The sequence below is a fragment of the Haemorhous mexicanus genome, chromosome Z (genome assembly GCF_027477595.1).
Source record: "Haemorhous mexicanus isolate bHaeMex1 chromosome Z, bHaeMex1.pri, whole genome shotgun sequence".
In the NCBI taxonomy this organism is placed as follows: domain Eukaryota; kingdom Metazoa; phylum Chordata; class Aves; order Passeriformes; family Fringillidae; genus Haemorhous; species Haemorhous mexicanus.
Genome location: NC_082381.1, coordinates 73,345,177 through 73,369,659, shown reverse-complemented (window position 1 = coordinate 73,369,659; position 24,483 = coordinate 73,345,177). Strand labels below are relative to the sequence as shown.

Genomic DNA, 24,483 nt, shown 5'->3' with positions numbered 1-24,483 from the left:
GGCCGCCCTGCTGGAGCTGGCAGAGGGGCAGTGGTTATTGCTGTGGCTGTGCTACCCAGCAGAGGGGAGCTGCCAAGGATGCTCTCCTGGCATTGTGACTGACACAAATGCTCACTCACAAAGACAAAGGATCACTTTGCTAGGTTATATAACAAACTTTTTCTGATTTATAGCTAGTAGTTGTTCAAAGAAGTGAACACCATGGCATTAAGGTAAAGAGGCAAACTTTCCTACTGGCAAGGTTAATATTAGATAAATTTAAAACTTAGTGTGTGGTGGATCCTTACAGACTCGGTGGTCAAAGTCCATTGTCTCTTTTTTTTATTGATACTGTCCTTGCTAGACCTGTTTGATGGGGAGCTATAAATAACAACAGCAGAGAATGCCTCTGACTGGATATTTTAATAAGAGGTGAAACTTAGCATAACTGAGTCTAATTATGGTATTTTGTAATTTATTGCCATCTAAAATTGGCACATCACCTTTGCAATGTAGTAAAACGTGATTGAAAAGTCAATCTTTACTATTTAGAGTGAAAATAAAATGACACATTTATAATATCTCCAATGCAGAATACAGGCTAATAAAATGTTCAGTACATTCTATTAGAGCTTTACAAAGTTGTTCCACCAAATGAAATAATCAAATACATGAAAATCAGATTTCATTTTTTTATCCTGTTGATGTTTTTATGCTCAATGTTAATCTGAATAAGGGGCTTCAATAAAACAGCTATTATAATTTAACGTCAAACAATTGATTATCAAACAGACATTTTTTGCTTGATCACTTTAAGCTGTGAACTTTGCTTACAAAATCAAAACAATTATGAATTGGGTGTACCTAATATGAGCTTTTACTTCATTAAAACTTGCTTCAGCTTGTAGTGCAAACAGAATGAAGCACACAGAAGGCATTAGAGCTATCATTAGATATGTCATTTATAGTTACAAAGGAATTCCCACACGTTGAGGCTTAAAGGTGCCCAGTCATAACATGCATTATTTTTCATCCTGCTAGGAGAAAAAAAAATCTTGGTGTTAAATTATAAAACCAGCTATATAACTACAGTGCAGCTCCCATGGCTCACACTGCATTAATGCAGTTGCTTAAATATGGGAATTCCCAGGGGAAAAACAATCCCATGCAGAGAGATATTGTAGTTTATTAGAAAGCTTAGAGTTTCTTTTATCCCTTTAGGATTTCTTTTCTTGTACTTCCGTTCTGAAGCTAGATGTTGGGACTGCTTTACTTAGTGAAGGTGATCCCTTTAAACTGAACTGCCCAAGCAACTTTCCCAGTGGAGAGGAACTGCTGCTTTTGAAGTCTGCAGAGGGGCTTTCAGAAGCTTTAGGCTTGTATCTAGCTTCCTTTGTTCCACAGAGTCTGTTTATTTGACTGTAAATAAAGTGCCATTTACAGACAGAAGTTAGGAAGCGGATTTTTACTTGCCCAACCAATCTCTCATGATCATTAGGTCACAAAGTAGAAGTCTGTCACCAAAAGCTATTAAAATCCAGATAGTGAATTAGTTTTCTTTATTTCAAGATTCTTAAATTATCAAAGTTCATTGCCTGAAGGCAGCAACAGATACTGAATCATTCCAGCCTGGAATATACAGTACTTTGAACCTAGATACTTCAATGATTGGCACCCTTTTAATGCATAAGAGACCCTCTTATTTTGCACAAGCTTAAAATAGGTCTAGAGGAAAATTATAATTTTCTCCTTTTTTGTGTGCAAATGCTTGAGTTTCTTTTTATGGATACTATATTGATAGATGTACAAAATGTATAAAAGATGTCCTTATAGTGTAAGCACTATATAAGATGGAGGAAAATGGCAGGAAAAATGCCTACTATATTATTGCCAGTATATACTTGCTGGGCCCAAGCCAACTAAGATTTGTGTGGAGTAGATCTAAAAAATCTGCTCATGATTATAAAAATGAGGAATTTAAAATGTAACTGAAATGTGCTGAAACTAGGCTGATCTGTAAGAACACTGCAGATAACAGTGTGTCTTCAGAGGCTGGGTTTTATGATTGCTTTTTTTGTTCTTCTCTTTTCACTCTCCTTGACTGGCTGCCTGTCCAGAAAGTGAACATGATAGAGGCAGATTTGAGGAGACCTGTGATCGGGCAGACACCTCTCCATTATTCCAGCTGTACCTTTTTGCTCTCAAAGAGCAGCGCTCTGATGCTGCACTTGTGCAAATGATTAAAAGAATAAAATCAAGCCCCAGTGGTAAATGAGAAGGATGGGTGAAATTGTTCATGTGTCATGCCTTGAGAAGAGAAAAAGGACATTGCTTCTGTAAGCTGTGGTGAAGCCCAGGGGAGCTACAAAGAGTTGAAGCTTCCCAGTGCAGGGACAGGTGTCCTTGCTCCTTGGAATAAGCCCCCATCTTGGAGAAAATAGGATTACAGACAGTGGCCCTGAGAGGTTCAGGGATCAGTGTTACACACTGGTGGGAGGTCAAGGAAGGAGTTGAACAGGCAACACATAAGCTACCACACGTTTTGCTGAGCCCATCTGTCTTGTCACAGCACCCCCGGGGAATTTGAGCCATGGGGACTTTCCTTCAGGCTGCTGGCTGTCATACTTGCTCCCTGTACTTTCACCCAGTTCTGGAGGAAATTTTCCCTGCCTATAGCATTTAACAGAACTCTCACCCTGGGCACAAATTAGAAACATCTTCCACGTATTTGCACCAAAGTTGTCCAGTGCATTCAGCAATGTAACCATTTGGCTTGCAGTGTGATTTGCTGGTAAGTGTGTAACAGTCCAGAGAATCAAGAGTTTTTCTCTAAATGCCTCTGGATTTTGGGTCAGACTGAAGCTGTTTATAATTTTAGATTGCTTCCATCTCTCAAGTTCGAAAGCCAGGGTTTATTTTCATGTGCAACATAGAATGTGGAGGGTTCTTCTTCAGTATTTACATGCAGAATGGTGCTGTGGTGTAGTCTCCTTTGGCCTCTTGAGAAAGGGAAACTGCTCAATCATGCTTGATTTCTGACTGAGGGTATTACAATTTAACAACAGACACCAAAAATCCCTCAGGATATGACATGAAAAAGATGTTTTTATAAAATTCAAGTATATTAGATCACAAAGGAATTACTGGCAGTTGTCAGTTACTATCTCAATACACCATTCCTTGTCCTCAAAACCCAGACATAAACTGTGATTATATGAGGTTGTGTTTAGTGTCAAAAGGCTTGCAAAACAAAGAGTAATGAGTCTGCACACATCCTCTTCTCCAGTCTTAAATAGCTTGACTCAAGAAATATATTTATCTCTAAGGATGTTTCTCAAGGAACTATACTTCTAGTAGTGGGTGACTTCTTGCTTTCCAGAGGCTGGCTGTAGATGTGGTTGTTTGAGATAACTAATATATGATTTCCTGTTTGAATTTGTGGTTAAAAAAAGTAGTAACTCTTTTACAGTTGTATTTAGTCTTCTAAATAGTCTTAGTCTTCTTTAGTGATATTCGTGTTTTGAATTCTGTGGGCAAGGGTACAAAATACATTGACAATTTTTACAGGTCGTGAACTTTGCCTGCAAACCTGTGGTTGTGATTTTAATATTTTCACTATGATTTTATTATCATTATTACTATTACAATTCAGCTACTGTGATGGACTGTTTCATGCTGATATAAACCCTGTTAACCTCTTTTCCAAAGCTGCTCCTGAGACCTGGGAGAAGATGATACCAACAGTAAGCTCTCTGCCCATCAAAACTAGGGAAATGGTTAGAATCTGAGATTATATTTTTAAGATGCCATCTCTCCATAAAGTATCCTTGTTGTAAGGGATTATTGAAGAAGCTGTTTCTTTACTACACAATGACTCATACCAAATAATTGTGGTGAGGCATATTTGTGTGTAAAGCAGATAAAACTCATTCTGTCTGGGCACACAGGAAGGGAGGGGAAACATGAGAGACGTTGTTTAACCCATGAGCAGCTCTGTGAACCTGCCTCATCTGGGAACCTCAGGGAGCAGCTGCACAGTGCAATCACAAGTCATTATTTCCTCCATCATTGCCATTTTTTGAGGTTTTTCAGGAGCTCTAAGGTGTTCCTCAGCTGGGCTGTAGCTTGTTCCTGGAATTCCACTGTTGTCTCAGTCCTTCCACCTCCACACTGGGGAAGGAGTTACCTTCTCACAGCAGAGTCCCCCAGGGGAATCTGGTCTTTTTCCTGCAGCCTTCCCAGTGCATATACTCCTAGGTATCCACCTACAGTTCTTGATCAGAAAGAAAATCAGGCCCTTTATGGATGAGGAGTGGATCCCCATGTGCTACAAAATCAATTCTGTCCCCAGTCCACATTGCTGGTTCCTTCCAAAATGGCATGGAATGGCACACCATTATTCCCAGGTACATAAATGCCCAAGGAAAAGCAATTAAGAACAAAACCACAGCTAAGTAGTGTTGCAGTGTTGAATGTCACGATTTATTAGTGCTGTTCTACCTTGCATGTTTGTAGTTCTAAGTTTTCCTGTTTGGACAACTGTTCAGACTGTTTGGACTGAAAACAAAGGCTTCTGGCATGATAATGAAATTACGCAAAAATTTAGGTTTTCTGATGCAGCAGATAATCTCATTTTTATTACAGTGCCACAGACTCAATTATAAACAGTATTAGCAGGTACAGTCAGGTCATTTCATTTGAGCCTGAGAAGTTGAGGTGAATGGAGTTGCACCCAGCTGGTGGATGCAGCTGGTCACAAGTGGTGTTCCAAGGCTCAGTTTTTCCTTGATATCTCAGTTGCCTGGATGAGGGGATCAAGCGCACGCTCAGTCAGATTTCGGGTGACAACAAGTTGGGCAGAAGTGTTGCTCTGCCGGAGATCAGGAAGGCTCTGCAGAGGGATCTGGGCAGGCTGCATCCATGGGCTGAGGCCAGTGGAGTGAGGTTCAACAAGGCCAAGTGCCAGGTCCTGCCCTTGGGTCACAACAGCCCCAGGCAGTGCCACAGGCTGGGGCAGAGTGGCTGGAAAGGAGCTGGGGGTGCTGGTGACAGCAGCTGAACATGAGCCAGGGTGTGCCCAGGTGGCCAAGAAGGCCAGTGGCATCCTGGCCTGGATCAGCCATGGTGTGGCCAGCAGGGCCAGGGCAGGGATTGTCCCCCTGTGCTGGGCACTGCTGAGGGCACACCTCGAGTGCTGTGTCCAGCTCTGGGCCCTCCCTGCAAGAAAGGCACTGAGGAGCTGGAGAGAGTCCAGAGAAGGGCAATGGAGCTGGGGCAGGGTCTGGAGCACCAGTCCTGTGAGGAGCAGCTGAGGGAGCTGGGGGTGTCTGTCCTGGAGAAAAGGAGGCTCAGGGGTGACCCTGTCAGTCTCCACCACTGCCTGAAAGGAGGCTGTGGCCAGGTAGGGGTCAGTGTCTTTTCCCAGGTAACAACCAATAGCACAAGCAGAAATGAGCTCAAGTTGCACCAGGAAGGTTTGAACTGAACATTAGGAAAAATGTCTTCCTGTAAAAGGTTGTCAAGTATTGAAGCACTCTTCCCAGGGAAGTGGTGGAATCACCATCCCTTCAAGTTTCTAAAAGATGTGTAGTTGTAGCACTTGGGGACATGGTTTATTCGTGGATTTGGCAGTGGTTGAGTAAGGTTCTTCCAGCCTAAAAGATGCTGTGATTCTGGTATACCTCAGCAGGCTGTTGATGTGTTTGCAGTGCTGTAAGCTTAACTTGTGCCTGAAGGTAAAGGAGGATAACAGACCTGTGAATCACACATTTTGCCTCTATTCAGCTAAAACATTCCCATTAGTAATGCTGTAATTTTTGTTAAGACAAACAGTGAATGAGTCACTGATCTCTGCCCACAGAAACACAACACACATAAAGAGTGCTAGAGAGGCATTTCACATGGCCAGGGTACTGTGGCAAAATCACTGTTTTTTCAAGCATGTGTCAAAGGCTGTATTTATTTTCTTCTGTTGGGGGAGCTGTCGCAGATGAAGAGCCTTTTTCACTGGGATCAAAATTCTTCTTTAATTGCTTCTCTTATAATCATAATCTTTCTGTTAACAGGCATTCTTCATAACTGCTGTGAAGCCTACAATGTTGGGCTTCTGGAAGCAAAAATATTTTCTGGTCCACCAAGAGAGCAGTTTGGATATGCAGTTCAACAGTTTATAAATGAACAAGGCAAATGGTAAGCAGCTTAAATGGGTTGGTTCATGTCCAACTAAAAGGTTAAGTAAAAAATGTTGCAACTCTTAATATTTCTTTTATAATTCCACATCTCATTTAAAGGGATTCTGGCTAATTTGTTTTAATATTACAGCTATCTTTTTACAAGTAAATACTTAATGTTATTAAACCAAAAGTTGAGGTATTCTAAAAGTATGTGCATGTGATGGTTCACGCTTTTTTCCTTAACACCATGTCTTTCCTTAACCCGAGGTCTTTCTTATGGTAATCTTTTACTTCATCTCCAATACTCTAATTTTCTTAGGCTTACAGTTTCTCTAGAATTTTAACTTGCATTTCATTCCTTTGTGTACCCAGAGCATCTTTGTTACTCTTTACATATCCATGGGATATTTTTCCATTTTAACATTGTTAAGGTCAAAACAAATTATTAGGTCTAGTGAGTTCTAATTATTAATATTAAAATTAAACTAAATGGATATAATGTTGTGTCTGATACAGTAATAACTGTTTGCTTTGCAAGGGATGGTGTATTTGGATGTTTATGATAACACAATCATAGCGGAGTATTGCGTTTGCTACATCTCTTCAGCCACAAAATTTGACCTGAAATCCTATGTTGCCACAACACTGAGCTTGATGAGCAATTAGTAAAATATTTTTTCTAGTAATGTTGGTTTCAAGAAGAAGTTTAAAATATTATTGGGAGTAAGCGCATTTAGTGGAAGACGCGTTGTTTCCTCTTCCACAGCCTCAGCAGGCACAAATCTTAAGGTGTCTTTATGTGCAAGGACTGTAAGTCTTTGAAAGCAGTTGAGAGCTACTGAACTCTTCAGTGGCTGTTTGTGTATGCATGGGTTTAAGTCTAGAGCAAGCCACACCAGATTGTATGTATTATGGTACGCTGAGACACTTCAGACTGGTCATCCTCCATGGACAGGAGCTGTGTCAGAACCCAGACAGCCACAAACTGGCAGTTCTGCTTTCGTGACAACCCCCTCTTTTCAGTAAAGAGAAAGTAAGATGTAGCAGGTGAAAAGGTATTTTGCAGTTGAAGTTTGGAAGGGCCGGCACAGAGTGACGGAGGCAGTGGAGAGGTTTGTGACGGCGCTGCTGCCGTCGGCTGCACGCACAGATGTACAGCCCCAACTTCCCAGCAGTGCTGGCTTCCAGGGACCAGGAGACACAGCGAGAGCAGGGCTGAGCTCTAGCCTCTAAATTAAAACCTCGGCCTTGTCTCTCCCTCAGCTGAGTAGGCTTCCAGCCTGCCCCCACTCTTCATCTGATGCTGTGGTGGCTTCTCACCACATTTCTGCCTGCTTTAATTATGTGTTCAGTCACCCATAGATCAGAGATCTCTTAAAAAACAATAAAAAATAAAAAGCAACCAAAAAGACCCTTGAACTTCTGTGTAAAGCCATTGAAGGAGAACAGAAATGTGTGCCTGTACTGAATTGAACGTTTTTGCCTAGTACATGGAGAAATTGTTGTGTTTTATACTTCTAGTGAGTTTTTCTGAAAGCTTGCAGAAGAAGCAATAGCTGCCTGATCCATTCAAGCTACTTATGTTTTATATTTCCCTCTCTTAGTTTTCCTTCTAATATAAAAACTCCTCCATTACCAATTTCCTGAATAATGTGTACTGGATAAAAGGAAAAAAAAAAAGTAACTTTGGTTTAAGTTTTCCTACCTTACAGAATCATGGAGTCATTTAGGTTGAAAAAGACCTTTATGACCATGGAGTTTGACTAATCTTCTCCTAAGTATATGAATATTTTGAATCTGGTAAACTTTTCTGTATGTAGGCACTTCACCATTAGTTCTTTCACAGCATGGTGTCTGATGTATCTCCAAAAATCAGGGAAATTTTATCAGCTTGTGTTCAAGTAACTAGGGCTTGTTAGAGACTCTTCAATGAAGAAAAGCCCTTTTCAGTCTTCCACTGAAAAAATCATTAGGCAAGCTTAAAAAAAAAAGTGAGTCATCTTCTACTGTCTTGTTCTCTTAATTTCTAGGCTGTTTTCTTTTTCTTGGGACAATAAAGCTTCATCTTGTATCCATTATTAAAAAACAAGCAAACAAATAAATGAAAACCCAAAACAGAAAACCCAACCAAGCATACAAAAAATAAACCCCAACCCAAACAGAACATTCAATCTCTTTCAAGTTGTTCAGTAGAGTTGTTTTCTCCAATGAGCCATGCGGAGGCTACAGTCCATGCGCACAGTTCTTGTTGACATGGCAGAACTGGGAACAAGATAAACAGTCTGAGATAAGATCAGGGTGATTTTTCTGTCTGAGGGGAGCATTTATCATCATATGCTTTTGTGGAGAGTTTGTCACTGTGCTGCAGCAAGAATGTGATGTATCAGAAAACTCTGTCCATGCACAGAGAAGGGGGCTGCTCACAGCACCATGTGCTGCTGGGGTGCCATCTCTCCCCAGAAGAGGTTATCCAAAATCTGAGGTCCACCAGAAATTTTATCACTTCCTAAATTTTGCTAAATAAGTTTACAGGGTGCTATATAAAATACACCTTTAAAAAACCTCCAGTTCTTAAAGGAGAGCTACAGAAATACAGCAGATGCCAGTTATGTTATTCAGCAGTATTTCTGGGAGGTACATCTCCTGAGGCAGTATGATCTAAAGAAATGATAAAGAGAGAATTTTTGCAGAATTGTTACTGGTTTTCACTTTTGTTTGGAGATGAGTTCAGAGAAAAGAGGGAAGACAGTCCAAAAGGGAATGCAGGACTATTGAATAGTCTGGTACATGTTGGGATGCTGTGGCCCAAACCACCAAGGAAGACTGTTTGTGTTAGAGACAGACAGTCCAGGATAATTAGGCACTAATCCACTGTGCATTGATGAGCTTTGATGTCATGCTCGTAAATAAGGACAAACTTGCAAGTCAAGCACAGCTCAAGCTTTTCACAGTTTCTGGTGGGAATTTTAAAACAGAAGCTCTTCAATAAACTTGAGGAAAATTGTGAATACCAATGAAATTCATCAATTAGAAAAGCAGTTGGCCCCACAAGTAATTAGCCACCACAGAAACATAATTCAATTTATGCAGTGGTTCTCCCTGTCTAGAGGTCATCTGCATTTGAATCTTAAATTGAAACTAAAATTTGTTACTTTATAAGTAAATATTTTAGAAAGCCAGATTATACCCTATCAAGTACATCTTGGATGTGCATGCTCTGAACAGCAACTGACGGTATATTCTTCAGAGATAATCATATTTACTCCATGCTGAAAGTTGGTTTTGTAGCTGTCTCAGGTGAGGAAGATTGAAATAGTTGTAGATAGCTGTGAAATGCTTTTTCCTACACACATGTGTCTCCAGACACATGCTTAGCTGTGCCTGTGTGCTTAGAATTTGCAATTTTTAAAATTATTTTGGTTTTGAATTTATACTGTGGGATTTTTATCTTAAAATATTTTGTTTCATCTCGCATGTCAGTAATGATACAATATACAGTGCACTTACTGATGTATCATAATTATTGCACTACCAATGATTTTTTTTTAGTTTTAAAAATCATTGCCTACTTTTCACTGGACACCAAATATAGTGTCCTTTCTCCTGATGATCTGTGCAGCCTTTTCAGACCAGTAAGATATTTTGCCAAAAAGACACATTTCTGTATGAACTTCTATTGAAATCAGTACATTTTGAAAGCTTTCTGATTTTAATGAGGAAGGCCATTTCTTTTGAGGAGGGTAATTTTTTGATTTTTTTTTTTCTCCTAACAGAAGCTGCCATTGTTGCAGTTCTGTCTTTGCAGTGCCAGAGCCAGTGCTAATGCTGAGTTCTTTACCCAGTTTTATTTTCCCTGACTGCATGCACCACAGTTTGCCCTTTTCCTGCTTGGAGAAGCTCTGACTGTTTTTTTCTAGGACTTCTTGAGTGACTTGTCACTCAGACTCTCTCAGTGAGCCATAGTTCACTGTTGTTTTTGAACTTCTGATTCTTCTTGAAAGGATCAAAAGTTTTAGATGGTGAGAAGTGCTTTAGTGTGTGCAGAGAAGCATCTATGACCAGGAAGAGTTTTCTAGTCTTCATATTTACTCACCACTTCCTGTAATTGTAGGAAAAGGGCCAGATGATCTAAGAGGCTCTTTCTACTCTTATTTTCCTATTAGCCATCTTTTGTTTAGAAAACAAAACAATAAAAAACAACAACAACAACAAAAACCCCAAATAAAACAAAACAATAAAAAGCAAGTACATGAGAAGAGAGAAATAAAATAAAGAAACCAGAAAATACGAAACATGCTCTGACAACAGCTGGGAATTCAGCCCTTCACTATGAATTCAGATTTTGCTTTCTGCTACGTCACACTTTGCTGATTACTAGCTTTGTCATGGTGTAATTTCCCAGAAATAATTCCTGTTGCACTTTGATCTGCCACTCCTGCAGCTTGTGTGGTAAGGCATTGCTGCTGAACTTCATTTGACTTCCTAGTGCCATTGCTTTGTATACAGTGTTGGAGAATGATTAGGGAGATGAATAATAACATCAGTAGCAATATTTCATTATACTCACTATAGTATTTTGTAATGATGGTCTGCAAGGACACATAAAGAGGTTTTGTAAAAATAAATATTTAACTCATGGCTGAAAAAGAGCCTTAATTAATACATTGTACATGATACAGTTCATTTGGAAACAAGCATTTTCACGTGTTTTAATACTGCGTTCTTGCGCTCTTTGCTGATATATTCTGTTTTGCTTTGTCTCATGTATCCTGTCTAATTACAGTAAAAAAAAAACTGTTTGCAGTTAGCAGGATGCTAGCCAAATACTCCCTTGCTGTCTTCATTTCTGATGTTTCAGAAAGAGACACATGCATTTTCCCAGAGCAGTGTTGTGTAACTCCCTACTGTAATGGTTTATGTTAATTTTGAAAGGTAAGTAGGACTTTCTGATTTCTTATGTAGATTAAGACTGGTATTAAATATTAATTAAGGCAAAGAATACAAAAGAAATAGAAATTACACTATTTCCTAGAGCCTTTAAGGCTGGCAAAAGTAGGGGGCTAAGCTTGGCATAAGTTAATTAATAATTTTTTCTCAGGCACATAATGATGACAGATTAGACTAGTTAAATGAAATAATGCAACGGGTTTAATAGCTCTTGTTCATTTCTGAAAATCACCATCAGTAACAGTCAGTTCTAAGTGTGAATTCTGTGTATGGAGTGGCATTTTTTGGCCTGCAATATAGGTATGACATTGAGATTCACAGACTCTGCAAATCTACAAGGAATACAGAAAAATAAATTAATAAAATTAGTCCCAGTAAACTATTAGGAGTGCAAGACAAATGAAAGACAAATTTAAATTTCTTTATTTGGCATAGATTTAAATCTGGGTTTAAAATGAGAAAAGTTCATATTGTTTTGTCTTACATTTTCCTGTTTGTACCATGCAGCAACCCCAAGGTAAGTTTCAGGGGTAGCAAAAGCAAAATTGTCTTGTGACTATCAAGTTTTAGAAGGGCCAGTTCCTTGGAATAAGCAGATGTCTGGATTGCAGTTAATGTTGAGCACGGGGAAAATGGGAGGCAAATAATGCCCATGGAATGAGCAAAAGTATGCATGCTGAAAAGGAGAGAACAGCTTTTAGTAAACACTAGAGCAGGGATGATGTTTGTCTCTGTGCCAGTAGCAGGGGTGGAACTTGGGAGTTGGCTTGGAGTTAGGCTTGGATTTGGGGTCAGCTAGTGCTCAAGCATGCTTCTGTTCCTCTTCTCCTTCTCACTCACCCTTCTTGTGAGTGAAACTGTGTGCTCTGGACTCTGAAGAAAACCTGTGGCTGCACAGGTTGAGCTGTGCCAGCACAACACAGAGATTCACAGGTTCTCAGGAAAACCTGTGGCTGCAGAGCTGTGCCAGCACAACACAGAGATTCACAGTGAGTTTCATGACTAGATGGGAGTAGTTGCAGTGGGTATTTCCAAGATACAAGGCCATTCACTGAACAGTAGCTGTCATCCTGCAAGGACTCTGAAATATGTTTGTCTTCTGGGAAACAGAAAAAAAATGCAAGTGTTTATAAATGTGCACAGTGCAATGTTCAGCGTGACAGTTAATGCTGGAAAGCTGTTCCAATTTCAGATATTGCACACGCAGTGTTGTCATCCATTTTAAAGTTCCTACTTTCCACAAAAACTCCTAACCCTTCTCTCCCATCAGCCCAGTTAGCATTTTATGCCTGTACCCAACTCAGTAGTACCTAGCAAGGCGGGAGAGTGTAACCTCCTGTTCTTCCTCCTCCTTCTTCCTCCCACTGTTGACCAGCTCTAGCCCTCTGTGTCACTGCAAGTATTTGCAAGATTATGTTATCTGTTGGCACATGACCAGTGCAGTAGCTGCTTATGAACTCTATTTGCTTGGTCCTGAGCTGTGGCAGTTCTGGTTTCCACTGTGCTGAAAAGGCTCAGAAGCACTCATAAAATAACAAGAAAATCAGAGGTCTCTTCCCAGCTATTGCAATTGTTTTGAGGTGTTTATATGAAGCTAAGTTGCATATTTAGAGATGGTAGAAGTACACAAAGTCCTGTCCTGCTACCTGCATGATCACCTTTTTCCAGCAAGGTAATTGAGAAAGAGTTAGGCATTCTTAAAATATCCAGATACACAAGAAAGAGAATCTGAAACCAAACCTCCAGCTGAACCGATAAAACAACGTTATTTGTGTTTAATCAAGGTGAAGTAAACCTAAAAAAGAAAATGTAGTTTAGCAGTATTTTCTCTGAGCAAACTAGAAAGGTCTGAAACCCATGTGCATCTAAAACTCTTTCTTGTTATAACCATTTTATTCAAACTAACATCACAGCAGTAAAATCAGATGATCCCTAGTCAGTTAATATGACATATATAGAAATTGCTTTAAAATATAATAATTTCACAATTTTTTTAATAGCACAAGGTATGTTTTTTTTAGCTACCTAGAAAATTTTAGAGAATAGCAATTTTGCTTTAAACAACCTAATGACGGACTAACAAAAGATGATTTCCAATTGAATTCAACATTCTGTATTGGGGCCCCATTGCTTGTCTTCCTACAGTCTCCAAAATACATTACTTCCTACCATGGATTGTTCTGTTTGAAAATAATGTCATTTTTGCTGCTGGAGCAAATACCCATACTCCCTGCTTTTCAATAATCTTCTTTATTTTAATAACCTTGAGATCATCATTTAGAGACTTTTGATGAAAGATAGGTATTAAGCAGTATTAAGCAGTATTCCAAGAAGGTGAACTATACAGTTTTGTGAAGGCTTTCAGATAAAGATTAAGAGTCTTGAGGAGCAGATGTTGGGGGGAAATCTTATGGCAGATGAACAAATGAGTCAGAGAAGATGAATCACTTTGTATTGCAGGCAAAATTATCATAAGTATTAACTTATTGTAGAAAGTATTAACTCTCTTGTAGATTGTTACCACCTGCAGTATTATCTTTCTGACTCAGTGTTATCAAGGTGTGGTAGTGCTCAAGCTCAGACATAAGTGTTTTATTGTTGCTGAGCAGATCCTGTAGAAAGAATAACTCAAAAGGAATCAGTTAACCATTAACTGATAGAACAATAAGTAATATGTATCTCGATCCCCAACATATACATTTCTACATTTTTACGTGTCTATATATATTAGTACCTTCGCTGTATTTCTTCTGACCTATGACATAATGTCACATTAAAAACACTACACGTGTTGGAGGCAGATGAATCCCCAAAGGCTCCCCAATTCTTCTTCTTCACCAAAGCTGCCCCTGGTGAATCCAGAGCAGTGTATTGACATGCAAGTAAAGGTTCTGAACAGTTCTGGAGAAGACTCCTAAACCTGAGTGCTCATGAAAGCCTCTGTTACCTATAGTGTGCCATGCGATACTGCTGCTGAACTTTTTCGGTATCGTTAAGGACATAATCAAGTTTCTTTTCCTTTAGGTTGTTGGTTGGTTCACCCTGGAGTGGCTATCCTGCGAACAGAACTGGAGATATATATGCATGTCCTGTTGGTGTCTCCAAAAACACATGCCAAAAATTGAATTTACAAGGTACGTTCTAACGAACAGTGTCTTGCTGGACTTGTTCAGTTTTCCCCTGTGTTTGTATGAGGCCAGTCTACCTTATTAAAACTTTTCTTAACTAGCAGTCTGCATAATCTCAGATTCTGGGAAGGTGTGTGTGTGCTGCAGGGCCTCAGTTCTGGTGAGACCTGTCTGCCTGAGCAAAAACGGTGCCTGCCACTGGACTCAGGCCAGGTGGTGCCAGCTGCTGGAGGCACTAGGGTCTCAGTGTCACCCCCTGGAGCACCTGGGGTCCTTATCCTCCAGCCAAGGGGCAGGAGCACTGTGGGTCCCAAAGCCAGCGGCTGGTGGCCACAGGGCTCCCTGCTGGCATCCAGGGGCAGGTGCCTGTCCCTGTCCTCCCTAAACCAGGAAGGGTTGTGTGTCTGTGCTTGCAAACTAGCTGTAAAATGGAGTTCAGGTTTGGATACAGTGACAGTATGAGGCAGCAGGGTGTGCTGAGATGGCTCCTTTGTGTTTATTTCTGGTGTAGATAATTTCTGCCCTCCGCTGCCCCTTCCAATTTTTTGTCTAAAGCCTGATACTGGATCAGAGGAGTCTGATGTCCTGAGGAATGTAACTGTAGCTACTCAGCCAGCCAAAAACATGCAATAGGTAGATTTTTTTTCTTCCTCTCTTTTGCCTTCAGCTCTCTTGAGGGCAGATATTCTAATTGGCCATACTTAATTGATATCTATATTTGATAGTTAGCAATTTTTTCCCCAAAGATTGGCTTTTGTTTCTTTGTCTCAGAATTGCATGCAGCCATTTGGAAAAGGCACCTTAGATTGTGAAAAATCAAGTTTTTTAAATTAATTCTAACTTAGTAAATTGCTTCTACATCTTATTTATTATTCTGTCATTACTTAATTTAATTTTATTTCATTTCAGCTTTAATAAATATTCCAAATGTGACTGAAATTAAAAAGGACATGAACCTTGGATTGACTCTGATACAGAACTCAAAGACTGGAGGATTTCTGGTATGTATCAAGATCATATGCAGTACACACAGAAACTTATGAAGAGAATCAAGAAACCAGAATTATCCACATTTTTTCATACGTCCAGGCTAAATGTATGTTATTATGCAGCATGGATTAGTACATCCCACTGCAATTACCTAGGTTCCAAAATCAATTGTAAAATGTATCATTAATGCAGGAAAAATTGGGAGGTCTGTCCTTAATTGTTTATCTAAACATCATGTCTCAGTAATTTAAGTGAGACAATATAGGCAAGAATATCTCCACCATTAAATTATTTGAGGCAGTCTCGTATAGTTCTGATTGTGCTTTCAATGGACTTTATATAACCTCTCCTCTATCATTCATACTTGCACAGGCACTGTTCTCCTGAGATATCAGTATATCTAGTCCCTTTTATTTGGTTAGTGAGCTTGGAAGAGGCATTTTCTCAGTGTGTATTTCACAAACCACTGTCCTTGGAGCCGCAAAACAGAATTCTTACTTGAAAGGAAGTGAATACCTGTTGAATATGCTTTTTTATGATTCTAATCATAAGCATGAAAACTCCTGGTGTGTGTATTTCAGTTAGATGTAGCCATGTGCAGTACCTAAATAAAACAATAAAATTCAGAGAGAAGAGCTCTAGGCTGTCCTTAAGCTTTGTATTTTTTGTTGCATCTTCCTAGTAATCACAAAAGTATTCAGGTATTTATTATATTCATTAACATGTAGTTGCATGTAGTACATGAGGTACTTAGAAGTATGTCTAATTCCAACCTTTCTAGCAGTCCTCATAGAATTAGTAAAGTTATTCATAACTTAAAAATATAGCAACAGTAATTTTCTTGACTTGTGGTTGAAAAGGCCTTGATTAAAAGATCTTATTCTCTCACTTGAATAATACTTTCAATTACTTTTAATGCCCTATGCACACCCACTTCTAGTCAGTATGAGTAACTAGAGTGTTTTAAAATATCTCATGCAGGGAAATTTATATTATCTTATAATATTTGAACTTTTCTCAGTTAAGAACTATTTCCTGATCTGCATGTTTTTGATTGATTCTCCTTAAACTTAAAAAAATAGAAAAATGCCACAAAAAGCCAGGTTGAATTCTAAGACATAAACAGTCATGTCTTCATCAACAGGAGTTCTTTTTTGACATAAGGAGAACGAGGTTCTGGAGACAGGTGCTTATCTGTGACTCAGCCTCAACAAATACCAAAAGGCCCCTGGTTTAGTTGTGGCAGGTATTGAACCTCACTCTGCGTGGACAGCCTGCTCGTATTTGCAAGCTGCTTCCAGACGGGACTTTGCTCCAAGACTTTGTGGCAGCTGGCCTCTGTGATGGGCTCTGTGGGTTATTTCAGGGTTTCCTCCTGCCAGCTCACTGTTCTCCTTCCTCCTGAGGCCTCTCCCAGCCTCCATCTGCCTGTCCCAGTCTGTGCTGCGTGCTCAGTCCCTGGGCTCTTTGGCTTGGGAGCATGACCCAGGCCGGCAAGTCTGTGCTACAGCTCCCAGTCCTGCTGGGATGCTGTTTGATGCCAGGGAATTGCTTCCCACAGGTATTCCAAGTGCAGGGCAGTAATTTCCCACACGCTCATTACGTTTTTCTGAGGCATGCTTAGTCCTGTTGGAGAGGTGCTGAAGAATTTCACTGACGGTTAACAAGGTTTTTCTGGATTTCCCATCTAAATTTTTATCCGTTTGTTTACTGGGCAGTGCTGTGCCTTTAGTTGGAAGAAGCAGCTCTCATCTCCCTGCATGTAAAATCTCCCTTCTCTGTTGACAGCCCACAGCCACCTTTCTCCTTTGCCTTGCTAAACAAATACAGAGTTTTTTGGCTGAAATGTTCTTTTTAAAATACATCTCTCTCAAACATCAGTGACCAGGTCTCTGCTGTATTCCATGTGAGTCTTTCCCAGGCACTATACGGTGCATTTGGTATTTCCCCAACTCAACAGCTGTTCATCACACATCTTTAAGCCATATTTGCTTTGTATGCTGGCTGCATGTTTGCAGACGCCCTGCAGTTATCCAGCACCCAGTCCATCTGCTTCTCTCCCTTCCATTCTATGACCTTCCAGTTCATGCCCACATGTCTTAATCTTAGTCCTGAGGGGCAAGTATCCACCCCTTTTTAACTTTCTGCCTTTCAAGTTCATCTGTCCTTGATATGTGATCTCCCCTTCAGTAATGATCCATCTTAAATTTCTGACTTAAGTAGCGCTAGAACATTAATTTCCCCCCGTTTTTGTTCCTCTGAAGATAAACAAAGATTGTTAGAACATTTTTGGGTTTTGCTCCAAAGGTTAACATCACAGTTTTGAACTACCCCCCATACAGAAGAAAAAGTTAGAAAATGGGCAAATAAGACTGATCTAAAAATAATTTTTAATTTCTTTTAATTTTATTTTAATTAATTTTAAAGGCCAGTAACCCTCTTCCAGCTCCATATAGATGATTTATTTTGTACCTTTCACCTCTCTAAAAATCTGTCTTTTTCAGTAAGAACTAAGCATGCCTTGTGTAGCAGCTAAAAAAAGCACTTATCTCAAAATCAGATAATGTGGATATACTTCCTTTCTCATCTACAAAATCCGCCATCTGGTCAAATATCTTAGGATAGTTTGATGTTGTCTCTCACTGGGAAACCAAGTGGGTGATTTCGCTCATTTTCGACTTACTTTTGAATTTAACTACTTTTTTCTAGCCCCTACTATTCTTGAGAAAAGTCCCTCTTTTCCTAAATAAAGGTGGGTGCAACCAGAGTGTATATATAAGGAAACTACAATTTCTCACAGAACAGTTGGAGAGAGGTTATGTAGAGGTTACATTTATTTCCTCGAGTTTATAATGTTTTCTTTTAAGAAGGAAATACACTCACCAACTCGCCACCTCAACCCACGCACACACACACAACTCCCCCTATATTCTCACGGCAAGATAGTGTCTTAATATGTGGTTGATATCAGTACATATAAAGATGTAGAAAGACGTAAATGACAGCAGGATGATGCGGCTGAAAATTCTCCAGTTTACAGAGGTCGTTTCCAGCAGGGAAGCAGGCTCATTTTCCCCCGAAGCCAACGAAACACGCAGCCGGGGGGGATGCGCGTCCAGGGGCAGACCGCTCCCGCCGGTGTAGCCGAGTGAGACCGTGCGAGGCGGGAGGTGCTGCACTTTACCCTGTACATGGGATGTGAATTCCCGTTGGGACGAGGCTTTCGGAGGGGTCCGAGCTGTCGGTCCCCGGCTCGGGACCCGGGTCCCGGTTCCCGGCTGGGTTCCCGGTTCGGGTCCCGGTTCGCGGTTCTGTTCCCGGCTCGGGTCCCGGTTCCTGGCTCGGTTCCCAGCTCGGTTTCCGGTTCGGGTCCCGGTTCCTGGCTCGGTTCCCAGCTCGGTTTCCGGTTCGGGTCCCGGTTCCCGGTTCTGTTCCCGGCTCGGGTCCCGGTTCCCGCTCGGGTCCCGGTTCCCGCTCGGGTCCCCGCTCGACGCCGCCGCGCCTCCCCCGGTCCAGCCTGCGCGGGGCGCTGCCGCCACCTGCCGGCCGCCGTTGGCGCTGCAGCGCGGGGTGCGCGGCACGGGCGGCGGCAGCTCCGGCAGAAGGATTCCAGGATTTCGCTCCCTAGGGACCTGTGTGAGAGGGGCGGCGCTGGCTGGCCCCGTGACCTAGAGCTTCGCTGTCGGCCTGCTTGTGGTGGTTTGGTGTGTAGATATGGTGTACATATTTGTTATTTTTATCGTTTCTTTTTTTCTTGTTTTTTTTTAAGACTTGTGGTCCTTTGTGGGCGCAGCAGTGTGGAAGACAATACTATGCAACAGGAGTTTGTTCTGAAATCAGTCCAAGTTTTGAGATCTTAAGAAGCTTTTCTCCAGCTGTTCAAAGTAAGGCAACATGTGCAAAACCCATTCAATTAAAAAAAAAACTAAAACCAAACATATCAAACAAAATCAAGAGACACTGTGGGGGACTGTTAATTTTGATTTCTAAAAAAAAAATAAATAAAAAAGTGTATGCCAAATCAAAGTCCTGGGATTTATATGTAAAGACTGACAAATTGTAATCCGATGGTGATGTAAATATGATCTTAATCCTCTATATTCAGAGGCATTGCATCAGCGCAGACTCAAAACCTACATATGCTCTTATTGAGTTCTCATTCAGGCAAAGCCTCCTGATCTGAAGTGTTGCCTGTGTGAGAGCTAAATATGCACCTGTAGATTTAGCTGAGGAATATGTTGAGACTGCAAATTCATTTAATGCCCACTTCTTATTTTTGTTCTAGAGTGTTCCTCTGTTATAGATGTTGTGGTGGTTTGTGATGAGTCAAACAGCATTTATCCCTGGGATGCCGTGCGGGCATTTTTGAAAAAATTTGTACAAGGCTTAGACATAGGCCTTAACAAGACCCAGGTAAGTCAAAGACATATTTGAGGAAGACCAAAAAAACCCCAAAAAAAAGTAAACCAAGCAATTTTAAAGGAAACCAAGTGTGATTTTGTGTAACTACAGTACCTCACTGAAAGCCACAGATTACACAGTTATCCTACTCAGTGTTGGGAGTTTTATCTCATGGTTATCCTATTTTAAAAGGGATTAGTAATTTGATCCAAAATATAAATTAAATGAAATAGAAGTCTGTGTTGTATCTAGGGGAGTCAGATCTCTTTCATGCATTAGACATAAAAGTTGTTGAAAATAGCCTTTGGGGATGTGATAAAAGTAGAGCAGATTTTAATGGGCTTTTCATACAACTCTTACTTTCCAACTGCTGCATCTTTAAAACAGGAACTTTTCCTGCTGGTTTACTCACTGATCTTTGAGGCTTTTTTTTTCCTTTAGATTTGATTGTGGTAAGGAAAATTTTATTGCCTTTTTTTGTTTTAAACATCTTCTGTCTTTACAGTTGTCCATTTTCCCTAAAAAGTTCTGAGAACAAAGACTGGGGCACTGGAAATCTCTCTCCCAAAGACTGCCTTCTTCCTTGGGCTACTTTGGAAGTGAGGTGCTTAAAAGCTAGGCTTCCTGCTCAGTTCTTTCTGAACCTCACCTTTAGCATTTTCTCTATTTTGCCTTTGTTTTAAATGCTCATCTTTTCTTCCGTCTTTAGCTTCACCCATATTAAAAAGCAAGTAGGGTTTGCAGTGCTGTGAAGTAACTAACCTTTAGGACTTCTTAGAAGAGATCAGACTGAGGTGCTGTCAGCTTGTAGAGCTATTGCTATTTTCTCTTTTTTCCCAGAGCTCCTTGTATTATTGCTATCCCTCAGCCCTCCCAGAAGTAACCAAGTAAACATTAAATGTCTACTATTTCAGGTCATTTGCAGTAACACACTGTAGTCCATAACAAATTATACAAAGTGCAAGAGCATTTAAGCTTTCCTTGCTTTTCAAATGTGTTAATATAAATTGGTTTTATATGTGTTGAAAGAGAACTGTGCATTTGCATTTTACACCAGCCTGACGCATAAGTAAGCATCGTGACTCTACGTAACTAATTGTAAAGCATGATAATCTAACAGCATTTTTCTTTATTGCATAGGTGGGTTTAATTCAGTATGCTAATGATCCCCGAGTAGTCTTCAACTTGAACACATATCAAACCAAGGATGAGGTTGTTAAAGCAATGGAGAGGACATCTCAGAAGGGAGGAGATCTCACTAATACTTTCAAAGCCATTGACAATGCAAGGTGAGATGCATTGGTGGTTTACTGTGCATCTGTTGTAAGTTTCCTAACATGGCAGTGAGAACATCACGAATTTCATTCCTGCTGGAAGTCCAGGTGCCCAGGGCCTCTGGAGTAGGTTCCCAGCATTAGGCAGAATCCATCAGGTACATTTACAATGTCCCATGCAGACTGGCGCAGGGATTTATAAACTAGAATTGCTGAAAAGCATATTGTTAACCACTGAGTTGAAGTCGACTCTAAAGGAATTCTGGTACCCAGCAGAATTGCTTGTTATGTCACAGATCTCTAAATGTGATAGTGCATCAAACAGAGTGGACAAGGTGTTAGGAAAGATACAAAACCACTGGAAGAAGCAAAGTTTATCCAGGGATTCAGTGGGCCCAGTAACATTTGTATTTGCAGATCAGGCTTTGGTTGCTTGCAGAGAAAATAAAAGAAAATAAAAACCTCTTCTCTGTTGTCAGTTTATCACTGCAGCACTGTGAGTGTGAAAAAATATGGAAAATTTAAAGCAATGTTTTATGACTCTGAACATATATACAAACTAGGTCCATTTCTCAACAAGAAGATGCTGTTTTGAAGTTTTATCAAGTACAGAACTCTGGGCCAAAATACAAGCTGAATCAAAAGAACTTGAGAATTTGGTTTAGGAGCAGGCTCAGCTATCAATTGAGTCAATATTTGCAGTAGTATTGAGAAGTCTATTATTAATTCTGTTCCATTTTTGTATGAACTTGATGATGCCAATTCCTGGTGTCATAAAACTTTAATAGTTCTGATACACCCCCCTTTTCTTTTAGAAATATTTGTACCAAAAAAGAAAAGAAAAATTGTTTTTCTTGGAATTTACATTTTTATCAGAATCACCATCCAGTCCTTCCTGTCCTACATATTTTTATTTTTTTTCTGCTTCTTTGGTTACATTTCTTATGCACTACAGAAGCAACTTGTTCTAATTCAGTGATGGACATATCCATTACAGTGTATGTGCTGGATTCCATCCATGATGGACTGATGTGTGATAAACCCAATGTTTTATAACAGACAGCACGCCTTCTCAGCTGAGTCGGGAGGACGCCCGACAGCCACAAAAGTCATGGTTGTTGTGACAGACGGTGAATCACACGATGGCTCCAACTTGAAAACAGTGATAGGTAAATGCAATGAAGACAATATAACCAGATTTGGCATTGCTGTAAGTAATACTGAAATTATACGTTATTGCATGTTTGAAAGATGGTTTTGTTATGTGTGTATCAAAGTATATGTTCTACACAAAAGTGATGTGTAATGCACACAGTGTTACACTGGTGAGACTGAAGCAAAGCCAAATTAATCCTCTGAACTGAGGGAAATACTGATCTTTTCACTGGCTGAAAAAGCAAGACTAGAATTGCCTGAGCAACTTCAGTAGCTTTCTCCCTTGCTGGGCCTTATGTGCTTTCCCTCTATGAATGGTCCCTTGCATAGGAATGAACTGTAACAAGCAATTCAGTAATATGAACAAAGGTAACTTTTTTTTAAACTATGTAGAATATTTGCTTAAATAACACAGGAAGAAATAGAATAGCACCATGATCTCTCTCTCTCTCTCTCTTCTTATTTTGCTGTCTGTTTGTTTCTTTACACAAGGTTTTGGGATACCTAATAAGGCATGAACTTGATACTAAAAACTTAATTAAAGAAATCAAGGGAATTGCTAGTCACCCAACAGAGAAGTATTTCTTCAATGTGTCGTCTGAGGCTGCACTACTGGAAGAAGCAGGAACACTTGGAGAACGCATTTTTAGTATAGAAGGTAAAACACTCAATGCCTTTGAAAAATTAGATCAGATTCTCCCAGCTGACAGGCTTAGGATTTTATTTTGCTTCAGTTTGGTGCAGTATTGTAAAAATGAGGGGTAGCTGGAACTACACGCTTCTCCCTGCTCCTTCCTGCTCAAGTGGGCTCTGGTTTTCATAGGTGTTCCCCCAACTACTTCACCCCTTATTAGCCTAAGCTTTAAGTTAATTTATTCAGTTTGGGGAAAACGTTCCCCAGCTAATGAAAATGTCTGTCATGTAATGGGCTTCAGGCAAGGGGGTTCTTCCATTTGCAGCCAAATGTATTTGTTACCACCAGAAGAATAAAGGTATCTTTATGCTTGTGAGCTTCACCTGTGTGAATCCTAAGCTATTTTTAAATTTAAAAAAGCCCAAAACCAAACAAAAACAAAACAAACAAACAAAAAAAAAACCACCACCAAAAAAACCCCAAAACCAAACAAAAAACCTAACAAAAAAAACAGACTCACAACCCAAACAAAACAAACCAGAAGACTAGGTTACTGATTACAGAACTGAAAATGGAATTTATTTGGTGCCTACCAGGCCCCCTCCCTAGCACCACCCACACTGCTGTGTCTTACTCAGAGGAAGGTGTTGCAGAGTGACACAGAGATACTTTGGCTGTCCCAAAAGCCAGCTTTTAAATTTAAGTTAAATTGAGACCTTGCCTTGGAGATGTGTAGCCTGCTCTCAACTCCCTAAGAAGCTTGTGTCTGCCACTTTCCTGTGCTGAGGAAGAAATCTTCCCTTCTCTTTCACCTTCATTTGTTCTCTACTAGGCCCATATGGCTACTCAAAGCTAGGAAAGAGGTCTTCTTGCTGAGCACTCCCACTGAATTCCTATCCATCTAGCTTAGGAAATGGATCTCACAGTATTTTTCAAGACAATTACAACAGTTTTTAGGAGTCCTATATGAAAATAAAAATTTCTATTCTGTTTGGAAGTTATGAATATACAGTCATTAAAGTTGTTAATTTCAGGGTATTAATGCTTCCTAGAAAACACACAAAGAGACCACCCACAATAGCAAGACTGTGCAAACTGATTCAAACCATCTTGACCATCATCTTCTGCCCTTTTTTTGGAAGAGACTTAGCATGACTCTTGGCTCCATCTTATCAATTTGCCTTAATTGAATCCTCCAAATTTTCTACAGTTTATCAGCTCTGGTTTCCATTGCTTGTAAATGCTTTAGCCAGATTGGTGGATATACACAGCCCCTATTTAGCTAAACTCAGAGGCAGCAAGACTGGATTTTGTGTGGTTACATAGAGATAAACATATATGCATATCTGTTTTTCCAGGTACTGATCAAGGTGATACCTTCCAAATGGAAATGTCACAGGTGGGCTTCAGTGCATATTACTCACAAAAAAAGGTATGTGAGTTTAATTCTTTAATGATACAAACAGATATACATATGTACACCTGAGTGTAAGAAAAGAGAAATAAAAACGCAATGTCCAATTTTAAGAACTTTCTACAAGCAGAATATCAAATTATCTTTTATTTTTTTACTTGAATATATATTAATAAGTATAATTGTATTATAGTTTGTTTCATATACTAATTTTGAGATGTGTTAATACAATGATTTCAGTGATTTCTGAGTTCATGTAGCAGGGAAAATTTAATTCCTCTTTGTTTGTGACTAGCTATATTGTAAAGCTAGGTAGGCAGCCACCAAAATATAAATAAACCAAATCTGAAAATAATTTCTCTATAAATTATAAAATTAATTATATTAG

At 39.9% G+C, this 24,483-nt stretch overlaps 1 protein-coding gene across 1 annotated transcript in view; it reads left to right on the top strand.

Annotated features, from left to right (window-relative positions):
- ITGA2 (integrin subunit alpha 2) overlaps nucleotides 1–24,483 on the top strand; it is a 67,624-nt gene that overhangs the window by 12,724 nt on the left and 30,417 nt on the right. Inside the window, exons 2-10 of the mRNA XM_059837104.1 lie at nucleotides 6,045–6,168; nucleotides 14,124–14,233; nucleotides 15,137–15,228; nucleotides 18,987–19,101; nucleotides 19,503–19,630; nucleotides 20,759–20,907; nucleotides 21,952–22,102; nucleotides 22,540–22,705; nucleotides 24,040–24,113. Coding sequence (XP_059693087.1) covers nucleotides 6,045–6,168; nucleotides 14,124–14,233; nucleotides 15,137–15,228; nucleotides 18,987–19,101; nucleotides 19,503–19,630; nucleotides 20,759–20,907; nucleotides 21,952–22,102; nucleotides 22,540–22,705; nucleotides 24,040–24,113 — 1,109 coding nt within the window. The remainder of the gene's footprint in view (nucleotides 1–6,044; nucleotides 6,169–14,123; nucleotides 14,234–15,136; nucleotides 15,229–18,986; nucleotides 19,102–19,502; nucleotides 19,631–20,758; nucleotides 20,908–21,951; nucleotides 22,103–22,539; nucleotides 22,706–24,039; nucleotides 24,114–24,483) is intronic.